The sequence below is a fragment of the Coregonus lavaretus genome, assembly GCF_964263955.1.
Source record: "Coregonus lavaretus genome assembly, chromosome: 36".
NCBI lineage: Eukaryota > Metazoa > Chordata > Actinopteri > Salmoniformes > Salmonidae > Coregonus > Coregonus lavaretus.
This window is the reverse complement of record NC_140023.1, coordinates 14,058,580-14,081,326: the sequence shown is the minus strand read 5'-3', so window position 1 is coordinate 14,081,326 and position 22,747 is coordinate 14,058,580. Positions and strand designations below refer to the sequence as shown.

At 41.8% G+C, this 22,747-nt stretch overlaps 2 protein-coding genes across 2 annotated transcripts in view; both read right to left on the bottom strand.

Moving 5' to 3' along the window:
* Positions 1–6,912: 6,912 nt before the first annotated feature.
* Positions 6,913–11,148, bottom strand: LOC311110840 (uncharacterized protein). Its single transcript, XM_084153429.1, has 4 exons — positions 10,676–11,148; positions 9,750–9,976; positions 9,472–9,631; positions 6,913–8,540 (listed from the first exon to the last, which is right to left on the bottom strand). Exons 1-4 carry the CDS (start codon positions 10,968–10,970, stop codon positions 8,359–8,361), a joined length of 864 nt encoding a protein of 287 aa, XP_084009555.1. The 5' UTR covers positions 10,971–11,148; the 3' UTR covers positions 6,913–8,358.
* A 6,893-nt stretch (positions 11,149–18,041) lies between these two features.
* The window catches only part of slc24a3 (solute carrier family 24 member 3), a 113,394-nt gene continuing 108,688 nt past the window's right edge, over positions 18,042–22,747 (bottom strand). The window contains exons 11-17 of the mRNA XM_084153396.1: positions 21,922–22,082; positions 21,006–21,267; positions 20,623–20,789; positions 20,413–20,527; positions 19,632–19,744; positions 18,728–18,793; positions 18,042–18,589 (exon numbers count right to left, since the gene is read on the bottom strand). Of these exons, the coding sequence (XP_084009522.1) occupies positions 18,440–18,589; positions 18,728–18,793; positions 19,632–19,744; positions 20,413–20,527; positions 20,623–20,789; positions 21,006–21,267; positions 21,922–22,082 (1,034 nt within the window). The 3' untranslated portion in view covers positions 18,042–18,439. The remainder of the gene's footprint in view (positions 18,590–18,727; positions 18,794–19,631; positions 19,745–20,412; positions 20,528–20,622; positions 20,790–21,005; positions 21,268–21,921; positions 22,083–22,747) is intronic.

Sequence of the window (22,747 nt, the reverse complement as noted above, 5' to 3'; positions counted from 1 at the left end):
CCTCCATGCAGATCTCCTATAGAGCAGTAATGTTTTGGGGCTGTCGCTGGGCAACACAGACTTTCAACTCCCTCCAAAGATTTTCTATGGGGTTGAGATCTGGAGACTGGCTAGGCCACTCCAGGACCTTGAAATGCTTCGTACGAAGCCACTCCTTCGTTGCCCGGGCGGTGTGTTTGGGATCATTGTCATGCTGAAAGACCCAGCCACGTTTCATCTTCAATGCCCTTGCTGACGGAAGGAGGTTTTCACTCAAAATCTCACGATACATGGCCCCATTCATTCTTTCCTTTACACGGATCAGTCGTCCTGGTCCCTTTGTAGAAAAACAGCCCCAAAGCATGGTGTTTCCACCCCCATGCTTCACAGTAGGTATGGTGTTATTTGGATGCAACTCAGCATTCTTTGTCCTCCAAACACGACGAGTTTAGTTTTTACCAAAAAGTTATATTTTGGTTTCATATGACATTCTCCCAATCCTCTTCTGGATCATCCAAATGCACTCTAGCAAACTTCAGACGGGCCTGGACATGTACTGGCTTAAGCAGGGGGACACGTCTGGCACTGCAGGATTTGAGTCCCTGGCGGCGTAGTGTGTTACTGATGGTAGGCTTTGTTACTTTGGTCCCAGCTCTCTGCAGGTCATTCACTAGGTCCCCCCGTGTGGTTCTGGGATTTTTGCTCACCGTTCTTGTGATCATTTTGACCCCACGGGGTGAGATCTTGCGTGGAGCCCCAGATCGAGGGAGATTATCAGTGGTCTTGTATGTCTTCCATTTCCTAATAATTGCTCCCACAGTTGATTTCTTCAAACCAAGCTGCTTACCTATTGCAGATTCAGTCTTCCCAGCCTGGTGCAGGTCTACAATTTTGTTTCTGGTGTCCTTTGACAGCTCTTTGGTCTTCGCCATAGTGGAGTTTGGAGTGTGACTGTTTGAGGTGTCTTTTATACTGATAACAAGTTCAAACAGGTGCCATTAATACAGGTAACAAGTGGAGGACAGAGGAGCCTCTTAAAGAAGAAGTTACAGGTCTGTGAGAGCCAGACATCTTGCTTGTTTGTAGGTGACCAAATACTTATTTTCCACCATAATTTGCAAATAAATTCATAAAAAATCCTACAATGTGATTTTCTGGATTTTTTTCTTCTCAATTTGTCTGTCATAGTTGACGTGTACCTATGATGAAAATTACAGGCCTCTCTCATCTTTTTAAGTGGGAGAACTTGCACAATTGGTGGCTGACTAAATACTTTTTTTCCCCACTGTAATCCAACAAAATTCTGAAATATCAGAACGAGCAATGTCAGAGACCTGAATATAAATATACAGTGCATTCGGAAAGCATTCAGACCTCTTGACTTTTTCCACATTTTGTTAGGTTACAGCCGTATTCTAACATGTAATAAATAGTTGTTTCCCCTCACCAATCTACACACAATACCCCATAATGACAAAGCAAAAACAGGATTTTAGAAATGTTTGCAAATTTATTAAAAATAAAAACCTGAAATGTCACATTTACATAAGTATTCAGACCCTTTACTCAGTACTTTGTTGAAGCACATTTGGCAGTGATTACAGCCTTGAGTCTTCTTGGGTATGACGCTACAAGCTTGGCACACCTAATTTTGGGGAGTTTCTCCCATTCTTCAATGCAGATCCTCTCAAGCTCTGTCAGGTTGGATGGGGAGCGTTGCTGCACAGCTATTTTCAGGTCTCTCCAGAGATGTTCGATCGGGTTCAAGTCCGGGCTCTGGCTGGGCCACTAAAGGACATTCAGAGACTTGTCCCAAAGCCACTCCTGCGTTGTCTTGGCTGTGTGCTTAGGGTTGTTGTCCTGTTGGAAGGTGAACCATTGCCCCAGTCTGAGGTCCTGAGCGCTCTGGAGCAGGTTTTCATCAAGGATCTCTCTGTACTTTTCTCTGTTAATCTTTGCCTCAATCCTGACTAGTCTCCCAGTCCCTGCCGCTGAAAAACATACCCACAGCATGATGCTGCCACCACCATGCTTCACCGTAGGTATGGTGCCAGGTTTCCTCTAGAAGTGACGCTTGGCATTCAGGCCAAAGAGTTAAATCTTGGTTTCATCAGACCGGAGAATCTTGTTTCTCATGGTCTGACAGTCTTTAGGTGCCTTTTGGCAAACTCCAAGCGGGCTGTCATGTGCCTTTTACTGAGGAGTGGCTTCAGTCTGGCCACTCTACCATAAAGGCCTGATTGGTGGAGTGCTGCAGAGATGGTTGTCCTTCTGGAAGGTTCTCCCATCTCAATTGAGGAATTCTGGAGCACTGTCAGAGTGACCATCGGGTTCTTGGTCACCTCCCTGACCAAGGCCCTTCTCCCCCAATTGCTCAGTTTGGCCGGGTGGCCAGCTCTTGGTGGTTCCAAACTTCTTCCATTTAAGAATGATGGAGGCCACTGTGTTATTGGGGACCTTCAATGCTGCAGAAATGTTTTGGTACCCTTCCCCAGATCTTTGCCTCGACACAATCCTGTCTTAGAGCTCTACGGACAATTCCTTCGACCTCATCTTGGTTTTTGCTCTGACATGCACTGTCAACTGTGGGACCTTATATAGACAGGTGTGTGCCTTTCCATATCATGTGCAATCAATAGAATTTTCCACAGGTGGACTCCAATCAAGTTGTAGAAACATCTCAAGGATGATCAATGGAAACAGGATGCACCTGAGCTCAATTTCGAGCCTCATAGCAAAGGGTCTGAATACTTATGTAAATAAGGTATTTCTGTTTTTTATGTTTAACACATTTGAATGCATTTCTAAAAACCTGTTTTTGCTTTGTCATTATGGGGCATTGTGTGTAGATTGCTGAGGATTTTTAAAAAATATCCATTTTAGAAGGGATGCTGGCCGATGTTGACTCCAATGCTTCCCATGGTTGTGTCAAGTTGGCTGGATGTCCTTTGGGAGGTGGACCATTCTTGATACACACACAAAACTATTGAGCGTGAAAAACCCAGCAGCATTGCAGTTCTTGACACACTCAAACCGGTGCGTCTTGCACCTACTACCATACCCTGTTCAAAGGCACTTCAATATTTTGTCTTGCCCATTCACCCTCTGAATGGCACACATTCACAATCCATGTCTCAATTGTCTCCAGGCTTACAAATCCCTCTTTAACCTGTCTCCTCCCCTTCATCTACACGGAGGACGTGGATTTAACAGGTGACATCAATAAGAGATCATAGCTTTCACCTGGATTCACCTGGTCAGTCTATGTCTCCCCGACGGTAGATGGCACTGACGAGCGCCACTGAACCATATGCGCTGCGCCCCGAAGTTAGCGACAGAAGAAGAGATACTATTGCCGCTAAAGACAACAGGAGAAGAAACGGTCACTACCTCAAGAAGTCTGATAAGAAGCTGAGCTGAGACTAGGGATGTAACAATGAAATGTCGTCCAATTGAGTACTCACTCTCTTAAACTTTAAATCTTGAAATAAATTATTTGTTTGTGCGTGCGTGTGAACATGATTTAGTGTGGTGAATGTAAACTCAGCTGATTTCGAACAGGTATGATGTATTCCAAAGAATTTAACCTAAATACAGGAAATGTGTGCAATAAAAGTAGACTTGTGCAGACATTCACTGACCCCATGACAGAAGTGTACCATCTTTCACTTCTTTCAACTTGCTGCTTCAGAGAGAGCAGTCATCAATATTTTTGTTACATGATGAGGTGGGATTGGATTTTGCAGTTTTTTTTCCATTCTGTGTTTCTTGCTGATATCTGCAGGGATCCTCTAAAACAGGTTTCACCTACTATTTTTGTAAATGTCTGTTATAGATGGTGAAATTCGTACGCAAGCTATGTTCCAAGTTTATGGTTCCAGCAGCTCTGCAGTGCCATGAGGAGCCTTTTGAAATTGCCTTTAAAGAAAAGGCAAACCATTTACCAGGTTAGTATTTGACTATTATTATGATCAAACACTGTGATATGTGATATTTAGCCTTGTACCTTATACCGATATGCTGTATCTGTGACAGGAAGAAAGTTGAACATTAGGTTCACAACCAGGGCTAAATTGAACATCACACCACAGCAGGTGGATTCCTGACAAGTGCTGTGGACTATGCACTTAAGAAGCTGCCACTGGAAGAGCCACTGATCAAGCACGCACAATTTGTAGATGTACGGCAAAGGGCTGAAAGTGACATCGAAGATGTCCTGTACTTTGTTGAAAGGTTAGTTTTTTTTCTCTATTTATTGTCTGTTATCTTAGCTAAAATACCCTGTGTTTTATGATGAGGTGTGTTCACTCCTAAACTGCACATTAGATATTCTTATGTGGCTTCTCCTCAAAGATGTGTATGAACTGCTGCTGGTTGATGACTATATACCTAAAACGTAACAACTTGTAACTCTACTTTCATAAATAGGTTTCCCCATCTCCTCCCATACCATGGGCCAGAGGAGCAAGACCTTCTGGGTGAGGAGTTTCTAAATTATCAGACCATGCCAATGATATCCCTGCAGGACGAAACTGAAATGGAAAGCTTCTGGGCTGAAATGGCAACCCGGAAGCATAAGGTAAACATTTTTTGTCTTTCCTTTTGGCAGGTGTGGCTTGGCTACATCTGTTGCTTAAAATTGTTGCATGCATATGTGTCATGCATGTTGCAAATTATGCATGTTTTTATCTGAACTTTGTTAATGGATCAACCTACAGTATACTTATAGTATTAATCAATCAAAAATCAAGGTATGTTTTTCCATTGTGTTTTGGAGCCAAAGAATTCGAGAGGCTTGCTGCCGTCGCCAAGCTTGTCCTGGTGTTGTCCCATGCAAACGCAGATGCTGAGAGGGTGTTTTCAGTTGTGGGACTGAACAAAACCAAGAGAAGAAACAGCCTAGCATTGGATGGCACCCTGTCCTCAATAATGACCATAAAGATGGCCAATCTGGAGCCCTGCTTCAAATGGGAGCCCCCCTCCGATATCATCAAGGCCTCCAAGAAGGCCACAGGCCAGTATAACCATGCCGACAGATCATAGACAAGAGGCTCATTTGAGATGAGCCAGGTCTGCGCAGAATCGATCACCGGCGATCACCGCCCAATGCATGCTGGTTAGATTTTTGTCCGACTTGATCCCGACTTTCTCTGACGTCATGCACACGTGGGCAACGATAACCTCATGAGATCAAGGCGGCCGCAGTTCTGAGACGCAGGCAGTGCAATTGCTTTTTACCGACTGCAGGACCCAGGCGGACCCAGGACAAAATCTTTTTGAAAAGGTTTTTTGAAAAGTTGGCAGGTAAGTATTTTGTACACTCAGTGTAAAGACAGTATGGACCACAGGAGGTTGGTGGCACCTTAATTGGGGAGAACGGGCTAGTGGTAATAATTGGAGCGGAATGTAAACAAATATATCAAACACATGGTTTCCAGGTGTTCGATGCCAATCCATTTGCTCCGTTCCAGACATTATTGTGACCCGTTCTGCACTCAGCAGCCTCCTGTGGTATGGACAGTATATGAATAGAAAAGGTGTACAGCAGTAGCTAAATAGGATGAGCCATGACTAGAATACAGTATACTGTATACATATAAAGTGGGTAAAACAGTATGTAAAAATTATTATAGTGACCAGTGTTCAATTACTCTATGCACTTAGGGCAGGGCAGAGTACCAGGTGGTAGCCGTCTAGAACAATGAGTAAGGTTCAGGGCAGGGTACTGGGCGGAGTACGGCTAGTGGTGACTGTTTAACAGTCTGATGGCCTGGAAGTAGAAGCTGTTTTTCCAGTCTCTCGGTCCCAGCTTTGATGCACCTGTACTGTCTCCGCCTTCTAGATGGTAGTGGGGTGAACAGGCTGTGGCTCGCTGAGGTCCTTGATTATCTTTTTGGCCTTCCTGTGACTTTGGGTGCTGTAGATGTCCTGGAGGGCAGGCAGTGTGCCCCTGGTGATGCGTTGGGCTGACCGCACCACCCTCTGGAGAGCCCTGCGGTTGCGGGCCGTGTAATTGTCCTACCAGGCGGTGATACTGCCCGACAGGATGCTGTTAATGGTCCATCTGTAGAAGTTCGTGAGTGTCTTTAATGAGCAAAACATCTCTTAAAGTTATATGCTGAACCACACTACTGACATTTTACCATATTCTTTAGGTCAGCATTTCTAAAACTCAAATCTAGAGACCACAAGGGTTGCACATTTTGTTTTTTACTTAATTACACAGCTGATTCAAATAATCAAAGCTTGATAATGAGTTGATTATTTTAATCAGTTGTGTAGTCGTGCTTAGGCAAAACCCCAAAATGTACACCCTTTGGGGTCCCAAGGACCGAGTTTGGGAAACACTGCTATAGGTCCTTGGACGAGTCAGCAGTCAGATCATACTTGACACAAAGATTATCCCAATAAATGGAGAGAGCCAACACATCTGATGCCACCTTTGTGGATTGTAATATGTCGACAGGCACAGAATACAGATCCACAAGCACTTTTTGAATGCGCAAATGCACGTTCCACAGTTGTAAATGTTAGGGATTTCTGAACAGTTGCTCACAAATCATTCTATATTTGTTGAAATTGTAGTTTTATTTGTACGTTATGTTGAATCGTGAATTTTGTTGAATATACACACAGATCCTGGTAGACATACTTACAGAATAAATAAACAAATCTCACTCCATACAGGTCAGACAAAAAAACATCCTTTCTGATGAACCGCACTCCAACAATAAACTGATGTTCATTTCAAACTTTTAGCACCATTAATCTTTATCACCGTCGTCCACTCATTCTTATCAACAGAATAAAAAAACATTGCTGATGCCATTGCCCCGGCTTGGGTCGTTCACCCCGCTTTGTTGGGATTGTATTGTTTTCTAGCAAAAGACCCACGTTTTCATTACAAAAACAAGGAAACAGGAATGAGAAATATGTATTTTCAAAAATGTATTTATGGACATGTACAATGTATTATGTTACAAGAAAGCTTATATGGACATTTATTTGACTTTAACATATAGTAAGTTGCTTTCACGTCTCTGACATTCACTCATAACACTGAGTGAGCTATATAGGAAAGACAATGTGCAGAAAGAGGTGATCTGAATAACCAGGAAGCCTGGGTTTTGATGAGGATGAAAACATATGCCTACTACAAACTAACATCCATGGCATATTATGAGCCATGCAGGCCATTTGGGTTAACTATATATATTTACCCATACTCTCATTACTGGAATTAGACAAAATCTTCAGGAAAGCTTACTAGTCAGTACCTTCAAAGCATTAAATGCAATACAACTTTTATCAACAGGTTTTGCAGCAGTATTTGGTTTGAATTAATTACACAGGTATTAACAGGGATAGTGTCACACCATAGCAGACAGATATGTGATGGTGAGGAGCTTCATGGGGTGTGTCTATTGGAGACTGTGCATTGTGGGCAGAATCTTGAGAACTGTGTGAGAAACTGGATTTTGAGTACAAATCCTCAATTTATATCAATGCATGATTCATGCAGGGGTTACTTGAGTTACTTGAGCAGATCACAGGTTTGGCCCTGTATGAAGTAACATGGGCCAACCTGCAAATATTCATATTGAAATATAATGTCTTCTTATTTTACGAAATGTAACAAACTTAGAAAAAATACATACATTTTAAACACTGGAATATATTTAAATACCGTAAAACTTCAATTAAACACTGAGTCTCAAATAGTCACCTGTCCCTTTTAATAGCAGGGCAATGGCACATATTTCAGCAAATAAAAGCCTGTTTCAAATAAACGCTGGGTTTAAATTGAATTGTTTGAGGTTACCATGAATTACCATGAATTAGTTACGAGGTTTAATGTTGGATTTGTTACATTACATAATTCTGTAATGACTTTAAAAAATGGTAATCATCTATTTTTATCGTGGGTAAGAAACTGCTAGTCATTGGCTGCTAACAGCTGAGAACTGCTAGCTAACTGGCAAGCACAAAAACAGTCAACAACTTCAGGAGTATAGACCCCCAGAAATTGTTTGATTGCCCTCTAGTGGCGAAAGTAAGATCTGCCGAAAATGCACAGTCAAAGAGGAGAATATTTATTCTGTCAAGGAAAAGTTTTTCACACCCAAATAGAGGCATACTAAGACAACAAAAAACGTGACAGTGTGTAAATGATAACACAGTGCAGGAAATTAAAAAACGGATTAAAATGATGGAAGTGAATGCTGTAATTAAACAATAACTATGCAAATGAGTAAAAGCTGTATTAGCTGCATTAAGGAAATAGATGCCGGTCTCTAATAAAGCACCTGTTGTGTTCAGTGATTTAAGCAAATAAACGCCCGGGCTATTAATTGAAGTTTTCGGTAAGCTGGTTGAGAGTTACTGTGGATGTGTAGGCAGACCTACACATTCATTTGGACACAGGAACTCAACAGGTGGTTTGTAAAGCCGTCGACCACTCCCTCCCTGTCTGAACGGGGTGTACCGCAGCCATTTCTTCACCACGTCTGCAAACTGGTGATGTGTGGCCTCTTTGCCCACTGGGGTTCTTTTCAGAGCACCTATAGTAATAGAGAAGTAGTGAGGTCAGTGCTGCATCCAAATGTCTCTTTTTGTCTATATGGAGACTGATCAGATTCCTTCGCATTATCCATCCATCCATCCATCTATCTATCCATGCATCCCCCCCTCCCGGTATGTGTAAGGTATGATAGTAGGGCCCTATAAAATTTGCATTGTGGAGAATATGGATGGAATCCAGACACAAAAAATTCAACAATATTTAAAAAATGTATTGAACTTTGTAGGAAATCAACAAAATGTATTGAATTTATTAGAACATTCATTAATTTCACCAATATTATCATAAGACATTAATAAAATGATTCAGTGATTCGTATTTTCTCTACTTTCTGACGAGGCAACGGCACAGGAATGCCCCCGTCTGTGTGTGCGCATTTGTCTATCACTTTGTGTAGCCGTTAGTGATCATGCTAATGTAATGACTACCGTCTTCTGATAGATGCAAAGGCTTTCCCAAAAACGTTCTCAATTAAAATGTTAACTACAAAGTAGCCTATGCATATCTGGCAGAATGATATAATGACTATTTGCAACAATCCAGTTGCCATTTGTTTTGCAACTCTGCAATCACGAGTGCTACAGAAATGTAGCTAACCAAACAACGGACTCTTGCTGGCGCTCACTTGCATTAAAAGGGTAACTACACCCAAAAATCTAAATTTCATCTATTTTTCCCAGACTTCAAAAGTGGTCTCCTGATGTGGTTTAAGCATTGTTGTGGACTGAGAACATCCAATTGTTTAAAATATATATATCTCAATTGTGATTTTGAGAGTGAAAACCTGAAAAAAATTCTAACAACTGAAACCTGAAAAAACAGAGAAAAGTGCATTTGTGAAAAAACTAAAACGGAATCAGGCAAAATATATATACATTTTATAGAGCCCTAGGTATGGTACCGACACTTACGGAAGAGAACCCCTTGGAGGCGGGTGTTTCTGAAGCTCCTTTTCTGGCCGCGGCCCACCCAGTTGAGCTCAGAGCCCACAGCGAAAGTTAGCACTGCCTGCAAGAGCCTTCGCACTGCATCATCCACCGTGGCCCCGCCCATCCGTGACAGGTGAGACACCTGTCATAGATACACACCATTAATAACACAATCACTTACCATTATGTAACACTATTATACCACAGTAGGTAGTGTGCTTGTCGCTGGTTTAAGCCCTATTGGGTCACTGTCCACCTACCATTCTCTTCTGTGCTCCGGCATCCTCCAGGTGCCTCTCTGTGTCATCTAGCTGCTCCAAGGTCCTCAGAGGGATGTCAATGTCTAGAGCCTCCACCTCCTCCTCTACCTCTGGAAAGCTCTGGCCCTGAACCCTGGCCTGCAGCTCCCTCAACACTGCCCACTGTCTCTGCTGCTCCTCCTTGATCTCCACCAGCAAGGAGATGATCTTACGCTGGGCAGCCGTCTCTGAGGAACAGTGGATAGGAACGGATTTGGGATGACACCAGGGTCAAGGTAGGGGCCCAAAAAAGTTTTGTTGGTCAGTTTGTTGATTTGTCATATTGTGTCACATTTTAGAACAGTAACAGGCCTGGTGTAGTTAGTCATTTCCCCCCATCATTCTAAAACAGAGTAAGTGTCATTGGCTACTGTAACTAACTCTTCAGCCAACTTTTTGTTGTTGCTACGACTAGACGCTGGGAAATGCTAGATGTGCAGCATTTAATGGCGAGGAACCTCTTTGCGCGGTTCAAAACATGGATTTACTATCTTTCAGAGTTCTCAGGCGTTTGTAGAACCAATTGCAACTGGACACAGACATTTATAAGACTAATGTTTTCCAGAATCAAAAACTAAGAGAGTATCGCCAATACCAGATTAGTTAAACTCTATGGCGACGTTTTGTATAGGCAAACCTGTAACGTCCAGTCCTCGACACCAAACATATTTGGTTATATCACATTCTGGCATACAAACTGTAGCAATTAAAACATTTAGCCTGAGAGCGATTTTACTACTCCTGCGGTTCTGATTGGTCACACAACTGAATAATTCATGTTATTCTTAGTTTTTTTCACTGCTTGTTACTTCCAAGTAGGCTAGATACAAAACAAAGTGAGGAATTCACTAATATTAGAACCACAGTTAATCAGGGTAAAACGTTACCTGCTGATGATGAGGTGGCTGGCATCAACAACTTTTCCCCAACACCACCCGTGCTAAACGTCGCACTCAGCGACTCAACGTCAAAGCTGACATCAGGTCGTCTTGAAATATCATCTTTGGGAATATCCTCCGAGCGTCTCGAGACATGTTCCGCAAGATTGTTCATTTCGTCGGACACAGCTGAAAGTCTCTGCTGGAGTGTTTCTAGAGCTATGTCTGCCATGTGTTTGTTGACCAATCCTTCCATTCGTCGCTGCATCGCCCAGCTAGAAGTATCTCCATTATTATGCTCCATAAAATTCCTCAAGCAGTCGACCTCCTAAACGTTAGTTTAAACCAACAAAAACCTTTCTACAATGTCTTCCTATCTTTCAAGGTATACGCAAATGGGGACTAGTGAGGGAAAAAAGCGGAAGTGGTTATCAAACAGTCCATAGCAAGCGCACGATATCACGTTGCAACAACGTCACAGTAATGTTGCGAGAACATTGAGGGGGTTCGATTAATCTCGCCCGGGCTTCCGTTTAGGCGTGTTTTGCAGCGATTGAAAGTTGATTGCATTCGATTTGGAACCGGGTGGCAAGGTGCCCCAGTCGGATCATGTAATTAAGCTCGTGTAGTAATGAGTAGGATTCTGTGTTTTCCTATTCAAAAGTGATTGCTTTAATAAAAACGCTTTATAAGCATTCCCAATGAAAACTAGTTTGAAAATTCAAACATCTATTTAATAATTATAATAATACTTGTATGTTTCTGGACAATGCACCATGCTGCCTTGTTGACAACATGACCAAGCGCGGCAGATTACTGTTCAATTTGAGAAGGCCTGATGATGTGACGGGCCATAGCTTGTTTTGATTTGAAAAAATAAAATAAAAAATAAAGTTGGTGTACCCCGGGCCAGATTAATCGAACCCCCTCGTTGGGAAGGCCAGAAGAACTACATTTCCCAGTAGCACCAACAATACAGTCGTTTCCTTCGCGTTGACTGCATATTTTGCCCCGTTCACAACAACTGAGAACTGGGAACTTGGAAATCTCCGACTTCCGACTTCAGTGCGTTCAAGACAACTGGGAACTCTGAAAAAAATGAGCTCCTACTGGGAAAAGTCGTCTTGAACGGTCATCCAACTCGGAATTTCAAGTCGGGAAATCGGGCCTCTTTCTAGAGCTCCGCCTTTCCGACCTGAAAATCACTGACGTCATGACCTTGTTTTTTTTCTCCAGATTTCCCAGTTGTCTTGAAATCACCATTATCCCCACAGAAGCCTTTTTCCAATATGGCCGCCAAACAACTCAACAACTTATATAATTGTAGTATTCCCAATAATATCTTAAAATATTCATAGTGATGTAGAATACACAACTAAATAAGCCAGGTGTGCCAGATATAAAGATGTGGTCCTCTGTAGCTCAATTGGTAGAGCATGGCGCTTGTAACGCCAGGGTAGTGGGTTTGATCCCCGGGACCACCCGTACGTAAAAATGTAGGCGCACATGACTGTAAGTCGCTTTGGATAAAAGCTTATGCTAAATGGCATATTATATTATATTATTATTCAATTATTCACAGAATTGTGGTAAGAATGTGTCCAAAATGCTGTCTATATCTCTGATTTCTGAAGATGTCATGATCAATAATTGCAATATTCCATCTTCAAACATGTGAAATGGATATGTACAAGTGAATAGTCATGGATGTGAGCTGATAAAAATGATATACAATGTTATCCTATTAACTGTTTTCATAAAACAGAGGACTAGAAACTTGTAAAATTCCAGAAGAATGCCAATAAGTTTTAACCTAATATCTTAATGATGAGAGCAGCAAACCATTACACATAGTTAGTCTTATTTAAGATCTATTTTTACTATGGGGCCAGTTACTAGAATACTAAAAGTAGTATAATTGGCCTCAACAGTCCCAACATTGGATTTTACTACATTGTAATGGAATGTACGGGGCAGGTTTATAGTCAACATGATGAAAACAGTTAAAGGATAACATTGCTTATCATTTTAATCAGCCCACATCCATGACTATTTAAATGTGTAAATGCATTTAACATGTTTTGTGTGAATAATCATTTTTACATATCTGGCACACCTGGCTCATTTGGTTGTGTATTCTACATCACTATGAACATTTTAAGATATCATTGAGTATACTACGATTATATTTCATACAGGTATGGTCATGCGAAATTGATCCAATAAGACGCCATTGAGTTGTTTGGTGGCAATATTGGAAAAAGGCTTCTGTGGGGTTAATATGTGTATCCTGTGATGGCCCTGTATCTACAAATCTTTTTAAAATCCTGTTCTAGCAGTGTGTGAAATGTGGTGCCTCGATCACCAAAGTTACAATCCAAAAACATAGCTGCCCCACTACATGGAATTCTATGGTTAAGTTACACTACATGACCAAAAGTATGTGGACATCTGCTCGTTGAAAATCTCATTCCAAAATCATGGGCATTAATATGGAGTTGGTTCCCCTTTTGCTGCTATAACAGCCTCCACTCTTCTGGGAAGGCTTTCCACTAGATGTTGGAACATTGCTGTGGGACTTGCTTCCATTTAGCCACAAGAGCATTAGTGAGGTTGGGCACTGATGTTGGGTGATTAGGCCTGGCTCGCAGTCGGCATTCCAATTCATCTCAAAGGAGTTCAATGGGGTTAAGGTCAGGGCTCTGTGCAGACCAGTCAAGTTCTTCCACACTGATCTTGACAAACCATTTCTGTATGGACCTCGCTTTGTGCACAGGGGCATTGTCATGCTGAAACAGGACAGGGCCTTCCCCAAACTGTTGCCACAAAGTTGGAAGCACAGAATCGTCTAGAATGTAATTGTATGCTGTAGCGTTAAGATTTCCCTTCACTGGAACTAAGGTGTCCACGTACTTTTGTATATATAGTGTACCAACATTCTATTGTCAATGGCACAATTTGCTATTTTTAAACAATAGTTGTAGTTGGTTATATTATATATAATTTGAAAGGTAATTTCCTGACCTTTCAGAACCACTTGTCAAACAGAGGTTAAAATGTATCAGGGTTTCCTTTTTTAAACGATTTATATAGGTAATTCTGAGATGTACTCTAGAGGTCAAATTCCAGAAATGTATCTGATTGATAGCTGTGAATCTAAGCTTTCCAATGATATATCAATAAAGGGTATACGTGAGCAATAACTTGTATATTGACATTGTTTGTCATAGGTAAAATCCCTATGGGAAAAATGATGGGACTATCACACATTTTCCAACTCTAGGGACATAGACCTTCAAGAAAATCACTATGAGATATCGTCGGCCCAAGTGAGCCCGACTGACCCCACTGGCTTGGACTAGCTGATGCAACGTTCTATAATGTTTTCACATAGCTCTGATGGAATGTAAAAAAGAAAATAATATGCCAGCTGTGAGTGATTATTTGGGGGAACAACATCTACTTGAGTGTGGGAATAGCCTGCAACATACTTTTCTGCATTTTGAGAGTGATAGCATTTTTGCAGACCAGAGTGATGGTCACTACTTTGTGCTAATTTGTCCAGTGTGTGCTCCAAAAGTTGTGAATGTCCCAGATGATGCCCCAAAAACACTGTACACAATATAGAGGCAGTATGTATTGTGAAATTATAAACCATGTGATTCGAGCCCTGAAGGCTGATTGTCTGACAGCCAAGGTATATCAGACCATATACCATGGGTATGACAAAAAAATAATATGTACTGGTCTAATTACGTTGGTAACCAGTTTATAATAGCAATAAGGCACCTTGGGGGTTTGTGGTATATGGCCAATATACCATCGGGGGTTTGTGGTATATGGCCAATATACCACAGCTACGAGCTATATCCAGGCACTCTGCGTTGTGCCTAAGAACAGCCCTTAGCCGTGGCATTTTGGCCATATACCACACCTCCTCAGGCCTTATTGCTTAATTAGACATCAGATAATTGACTCATGAAAATACCGTTTTAGTGAGTTTCTCTCTGTCCCTTTCTCTGTCACATCTAAAAGGTACTTAATGGATTTAGTTAAAGAACATATTTTCTGTGGATACAAAAGCAACACAAGGGTACATGCATTACCTTAAGCAAATATTACTTTATTTATGCTCAAGTAGCAACATTATTCTAAACATCTGAAACATTAGAACACAAAGTAAACCATTCTGTCTAGATCTCCCTGTTCAGGAGGCATAACTCGGGCCATTTGGTTAACATTACGTCATCAAACTCAGCAATCCTATCAGCAACAATGCAGTCATCTAGGAAGTCCAGTTTAACAGCTGCGTCTAGTGCCATCTTTGATATATATATATATATAAAACTATGATTCAATTACATTATAATTACCATAAATAATGTATTATATTAAAATATATCCATGCGAGTTAACAAAGGACACAGTGATATCAATAAAATCTAAAACACAACAAAACAAGGACTAAGGAGGGTACCAAGGGGGACATAGGATCACATCTATGAAAATATATTCAACAGATATACAGATGAAGACTAAATATATAAATACATTTACATGTATGTATATCTATGTACATCAGCAATATATCACCATGTTTATATCACAAATTATTAAAATATTCCTTTCTTCAAGACAGCTCATCTGCAGATAAGAGTCTTGGCAATAGTTTGGTTAATTTCAAGCACATGATCGTATAGTACCTGTTTTTAGAACATAATCCTCATCAAATGTACTGTAGAAGCTGTACTACAGGGACACATTAACACATGACATCTGACCATATTGTCCATGCTATTATGCTCAATGATGAATATGTCACTGGTTAATATTTCAGTTACAATAGATGTGCCACTGAAAGTTTTCCCAACATAAATACCTGTATATTGAATGCTGCATGGGGACATTTGTATGATATTTGCCAAAAAAGAGAGTTGGGAGCCTTTGACTTATAGGCTGGTAGATATTAAGAGAAGTCCCATTTTCAGAACAAGCTTCCAGTGCAGATTTCTGTAAACCATTTAGCCTTAGCCTGTCCTAAAATATAGATTTTCCTCTATTGACAGAAGGATGTACTACTGTGTACGTACTATCTAGAAAACTGCCATATGTGCCTTCAATCAAACAAAAAGAAACACCATATTTACATTGTAAAGCTCATAATTATTGCATTATAAATAATTTGACATTTTAACGATAAACCCTGTTTTCCTTTGACATTACAGAGTTTTGCTCTGTCTATACTAATCTCCCAAGACAAATAAATATGATATGAACAAAAACAAACAAACATCCTTTAAAAATAAATGCAACCCTAAGACTTTGTACATTCTGAGACTTTTTTCATTATAATTCATGCATTTGAGATGTTGTGCTATTGGTCAATGAAATTAGTATTCACAAGATAAGTAATTCAGAGCAGTTTGTAAAACAATGTTTTTTTTCTCTAATACATGTGTTATTTGCATTCATGAAATAAACCCATCAGGTGAAACATCTCAATGTTTTAACAGTGTTTTAACAGTGTTCCCCCTCCTTTCAGGAGAGGATAGAGAGATAAATATAATACTTTCTGAGGGGCCAATGTAATTATGGTGCTTTGCTGGTTGGCTTGACTTGAGCAACAGTGTCTCAGAATCCCCTGCTGGTCGACAGATGATGTCTGATATGTTCCCTTTAAACTAAAGGCGTAAAGGTCATATGTATTGATTTAAATGTAGCACAACCTACCACTTGGAGGAATCTAAACATTGTGCATTACAAAACACAAATTACTGCAGCCCAACCAACATCAGGTCAGGTCAAATTTCAGATGCTTTATTTAAAGTGCATCTCTACCATAGAGATAGATCGAGGACTCATCTTTGTATCTGTGCTATTATAGCGTCTGTGACAGCATGGGCAACGCCATTGAGGGTATGTCCATTTTGAAGTAGTACATTTTCTTCTTCACGATTGGCTGATCCCTCCTGATGACCCGGTTGGACATGATGCCAACAGGGTCACCAGGAGGCATCAGCCAATGAAGTTGGAAGTCCCACCCAGTTGACTATATTAAAATGGTGGAAGCCCTCAATGGCGCTGCCCATGCCAATACAGCCTTTTGGTCACTAGAGGCCTCTATCATTCTCTATGATCTCTACCCCTATGAATAATGTCACTGGGAGTGATTAGTACAGATATGTCTAATTTCCTCTGTGTGCCAGCAGAACAGAAAATCCATCCTTTAAACAAGAAGTCCTTCCAGGCAATGTACATTTGGTAAAAGTTACTTTGAATAAGAGATAGTCCGTAGGAATCCAATATTGTGATATAGTTCATAGTTGTGCCCCTAGGTGGCAGCACAGCTCATTCTCTTGAGCTACATGAGTGGAAAAAAGGAGTTCACTGTTTTTCACAAACGCTTGCTTCATTTTACCAGGAGATTGTCCTAACAATCAGCAAGTAGGGACACTCATGGTCATTGAAACAGAGACCGTCTCCCACTTTGGATAGGTACCACATATAATATACCTCAGTGCAAATACAGTCTCACAGAAGAGGTTTGACTTTGCTAAGGAAAAATACATTTTCTTCCATAAATTGTTATCATCTCAATCAAGTCCATCATAAAGTAAATGTTCAGAATAACTTAAGTAGAAATTACTCTCTTGCAAGAGTCAAAAGAGTGTTGAAAGGATGTTTTTCCTAAAAGTGACTTTAGACTGGAGTCTCACAACATACCAGGGAGTATTGGTGTCGCTATACTCTGCAGACAGTATTTCCTAAATTAACTAATCTTTGAGACCAATGTGGATTGGGTTGGATTTAAAATGCACCCTCCCCCCATAAATAATGTTCAATAAATAAATTAATAAAATATCTGTCTGGGTGTATTTACAAAGGGAAAACATTTACAAAACCCCTAAATCAACACATTTCATTACCCTCTTATCCTTTAGAGATCCCTTTCACTTTCCACATTACAGCATATCTGACCTCATATTGCTGTTGCCTATTCCAACCAAATGTACTCAATTTATCCTGTCCCCTCCTGAAATGGACTCAAAAGGGCCAGATTCAATAAAAGCTGCTTTAGCAATGTTTATAAAGTATCTTTGTGTACATACTGCTGCTCAACAACAGTGTGTGTATGTGTGTGTGTGTGTGTGTGTGTGTGTGTGTGTGTATATAGAGGGGGTTGGGGGGGGGTAATGCCCGCAGATCATGATGAGAAGTCTGGGTTGTCATTCAGCAATATGTCCTCCGTCAACTATTTACATCAAGTCACCTGGTGCTTTCACCTTAAATGATTTCCATTGTCATGATCAACCGTAAGAATCATTGCTAATATTGTTCAAAGAACAACACTATTCCAGTAGACTATCAATATTCTTCAGACTGGCTTTCCTCTAAGCCAGTTAGCAGCTATTAAACACATTACATTATAAAATATAATCAAGATCACACTGTAGAATAACGCAGTTTCAATCACCTTTACAAACAATTCAAAACAAAAACAATCTTCATATCAAAGCAGGCAGTAGTCGACAAAAATAGCTTTGTTCACGAGCCCTCGTGAGAGAGCTTTTTACAAGTCAGTTTGTGCTCCTGCATGTGTGTGCCCAATCATCTCCTCTCCTGTTAAAACACACACACACACACACACACCAGGGCTGCTCCATATTGCACTGACCATGAAGAAAATAATGAAATTCAAAAACGGATGCTTTGAATAAGACAAAATGATCTGAGGCGCAGACAGACAGGGGACGACAGGGAGGAGAAAGAGCCTCAGCGGTCTCTGCAGGTGGGCAGGTTGACGAAGGTGAAGATGTTGTACTCTATGAGGATGGAGAAGCAGAGAAAGATGGAGTACATGAACAGACACACCAGGCCCAGACGACGGTCCAGTTTCCACCCATTCAGATGTACCCCCAGGACCTGAGAGCGAGAGGTGGGAAGAGATGAAGAAATTATATCTATAGTTGCTCTATTCAAACTCAATTGTGCATAGACTGTGTAAAAATACAAAACACAAGTATATTTTATTATTTAAAAAAGTTCTAAAGAGTCACTCACTGTGAGGAACACAGACCCCAACAGAAGTCCCACAGAGAAGATGAGCCCTTTGCTGTTCAATTGAATCTAATAGAAGAAAGGGTTCAACAGGAGAAGAAGTTAAACCATGGGGTTGGGAACTGATTTACAACACTTTCGCACCAGTGTAAAGTGTACACCTGCTATTTCCAGAAGAGCATAATAGTTTCAAAAACACCACCAAACTGATGCATTACAAGCCTGCCATCTCTTTTGAATTCGGGCCCATTTGAAATGAATACAGTATATCAGCTGTACTCTGTGTATCTTATTCTACACCCTCGATACACAGCTCAATTCTCTAACGCACAGTCAAAGCCTTCATTGAGAATAATCATGTTACACTCCACACTCCAAAAGCAGCAAAGCTTGTCTGTGTGCTCCTGGGAACAGATGTATGTAGGCATTCCTTCACAGCCACAGCACCCCCACATGTGTGTTTGATCTAGTGGGGTTATGGCACACTGGGCTACAGGTGCACTCAGCGCTATATTTCGCTTGGACTGCTGACAGCTACTTTTCTTCTCCCTCTTTCAGCTGTTAGGACCATCTCTCTCTCATGTCAAGCTGGAAGATATGTTTATCTACAGAGATCACAAATAACACACGCTACAATGGCTATGTTAGCATGGCATGACTAATATTGTACATAAACATACATAACATTGGTACCATTTGACATGAGCAGAGAGGGCTCTGGACAGAAGATCAATTGTGTCATCTCTCACATGATAAAGCAACATCAATATTACCTTCTCGGAATAGGCCTAGCATGTATACGTGTCAAAGGGGTTGCTCATGTCAGTTTTTATTGTGTATTGCTTATAGAGGTTTACTAAAAGACCTTACACAGTCAGGGTCAGGAGAAACTGTGTTTGTTACTTACGTAGGAGCCGTAGTTGATGGCCAGGGTCTGCAGGGCCCAGGGTAGGCCCAGTCCAATAAGGATATCAAACACATTACTGCCTATAGAGTTAGACACAGCCATGTCCCCAAGACCTGAGAGAGAGAGAGAGAGACAGGGAGAACGAAAAAGGGAGAAGAGGCAGAGGCAGAAAAAGAGAAATCAAAAGGCAGAAGGAGGGAGGGAGAGGGAGAGGGAGACAAATAGATAGAGAGAGAGAGAGAGAGAGAGAGAGAGGAGGGAGGGAGGCAGAGCGAGAGAGAGGAGGGAGGGAGGGAGGCAGAGAGAGAGAGAGAGAGGGAGGCAGAGAGAGAGAGATAGGGAGGCAGAGAGAGAGAGAGAGATGTTGGTCAACATCTGTAACATCAATAAAAAATTCAGACTTGCTGAGGTATTCAGGTCGCCACAAACAACAAACACAACAACAACAAACAGACTGTCAGGGAATGTGTTTCCCATTTCCCCCTCTCAGACAGACTCTGATGAATATTTGATAGGGGGAGTGAGAATAAACACAGATCAAAAAAATGGAGGAAGGAACCACACTGTGTTCTCTTCCATCACTCCCACACGACTCAGTCACAGAGGGTGGGGGTGTGGGGGGTGACAGCCCGACAGATGACAAGCTTTGCCTCCTCCCTTCTCTCCACCCTCTCTCTGTTGACCATGTACACAGACAGTATGGAGCTCTTTGATTCCTGGGTGTCGGTTCATGGGGCAGGTCAGCAGCAATGCAAACAGCCCTGGTAGTGTGTGTCCTCACCTTGACGTGCCACTATAAGACTGGCCATGCAGTCAGGTACACTGGTGCCAGCTGCCAGGAAGGTGATGCCCATGATAACATCAGGGATACCCAGAGTAAACCCGATCACTGTCACCTGAAGGGAAGAGACACACATCAGTGAGTGTCTGTCTGTGTGTGTGTGTGTGTGTGTGTGTCTGTGTGTGTATGTGCACGTGTGTGTGTCCTCACCATCCAGACCATGACATAGGAAAAGCCAGCAATCCAGAGGGTGGAAGTGACGAAGGAGACCATGAACCATCTCTCCCAGCGAGGGTTGGCACAGTTAGGCACCGTGAAGAACAACAGCAGGCACAGAGGCCAGGCTAATAGCCACTTGATCTTATTACAGCACCCAGCTAGAGAGAGAGAGAGAGAGAAAGAGAAAGAGAGGAAGAGGAGATGTATGGTTTCAATTTGTGTTCATTGCTGGGCTTACATTAAGTGATGCTTTTATTGAGGAAATCTAAAAATACCTTTCGGTGAGTGTGAATGTGGTTGACCAACACAATAAAGAGAGCTCAGAGAGACTGAGAATTGTTTGAAACCCTGTAATGATATTAAAAAAATTATACCTGGGGCGTGAAAGGGCACGAAAGGTCCCTCCCCTTCCTCCTCCCCTTCCTCCTCCTCCTCTTCCTCATCATTCTCATTGTTTTCCGTCTCGTTGCCAGACTCCACCCCTCCCCTGTCGTCCTCTCCATGGTGACCACGGCGGCCATTGACACCCCTTTCTGGCCCGCCCAGTCCATTCTCCAGGCCCCGCCTACCGCCGACTTTCACCGTGACCTCCGAGTCTCCGTTAGTGAACGGCCGGGTGCTAATCAGACGCTGCCTCTGCACAAATGCATACACACGTCATAGCTAGGGCCCTGTGTTTTGGTTAATCATGTCACATGACCTGGATTTTAAACTTTATTTAAAGCTTTTTCATCAAACTGTCCCCTCTTCTTTTTATGTCAGATAGATGCTTTCATTTCTGGTCTAATTCTAATTTCTGGAAAAGGCTTAAAATAAAGTTTAAAATCCATGTCATATGACATGACTAACCAAAACACAGGCCTATAGTCATAGCCTATCCAATACAAACACATGCCATATGTTGTACAAACATCAGAATAAGTATGCTGTAAGAATATAATTTATTCATACCCACACAGCAAACAGAAACACCCACGTGTGCAGAAGGCTATGGCAAAGCGTGTGTGTGTTTGTGTCTGTGTGGTCCTACCTCAGTAATGAGCATGCGTGAGGCCATGGTGAGGCGTGTGTGTGTTTGTGTCTGTGTGGTCCTACCTCAGTAATGAGCATGCGTGAGGCCATGGTGAGGCGTGTGTGTGTTTGTGTCTGTGTGGTCCTACCTCAGTAATGAGCACGCGTGAGGCCATGGTGAGGCGTGTGTGTGTTTGTGTCTGTGTGGTCCTACCTCAGTAATGAGCATGCGTGAGGCCATGGTGAGGCGTGTGTGTGTTTGTGTCTGTGTGGTCCTACCTCAGTAATGAGCACGCGTGAGGCCATGGTGAGGCGTGTGCGAGGGGAGAAGTGGCTGGTAATCATGATCCTCATGCTGGCATCAGAGAAGGACAGCTGGTGGGGGTAGGCTGACAGCAACTCATCTACCATCAACACTGACTGCTTTCTGTGGAAGTTAGCTACGAGAGAGCGTGAGAGAAAGAGAGAGAGGGAGAGAGACATGAGGCAAACACACACACACAGACACACATATACAGTGGGGAAAAAAAGTATTTAGTCAGCCACCAATTGTGCAAGTTCTCCCACTTAAAAAGATGAGAGAGGCCTGTAATTTTCATCATAGGTACACGTCAACTATGACAGACCAAATTAGAAAATACAATCCAGAAAACCACGTTGTAGGATTTTTAATGAATTTATTTGCAAATTATGGTGGAAAATAAGTATTTGGTCAATAACAAAAGTTTCTCAATACTTTGTTATATACCCTTTGTTGGCAATGACACAGGTCAAACGTTTTCTGTAAGTCTTCACAAGGTTTTCACACACTGTTGCTGGTATTTTGGCCCATTCCTCCATGCAGATCTCCTCTAGAGCAGTGATGTTTTGGGGCTGTCGCTGGGCAACACGGACTTTCAACTCCCTCCAAAGATTTTCTATGGGGTTGAGATCTGGAGACTGGCTAGGCCACTCCAGGACCTTGAAATGCTTCTTACGAAGCCACTCCTTCGTTGCCCGGGCGGTGTGTTTGGGATCATTGTCATGCTGAAAGACCCAGCCACGTTTAATCTTCAATGCCCTTGCTGATGGAAGGAGGTTTTCACTCAAAATCTCACGATACATG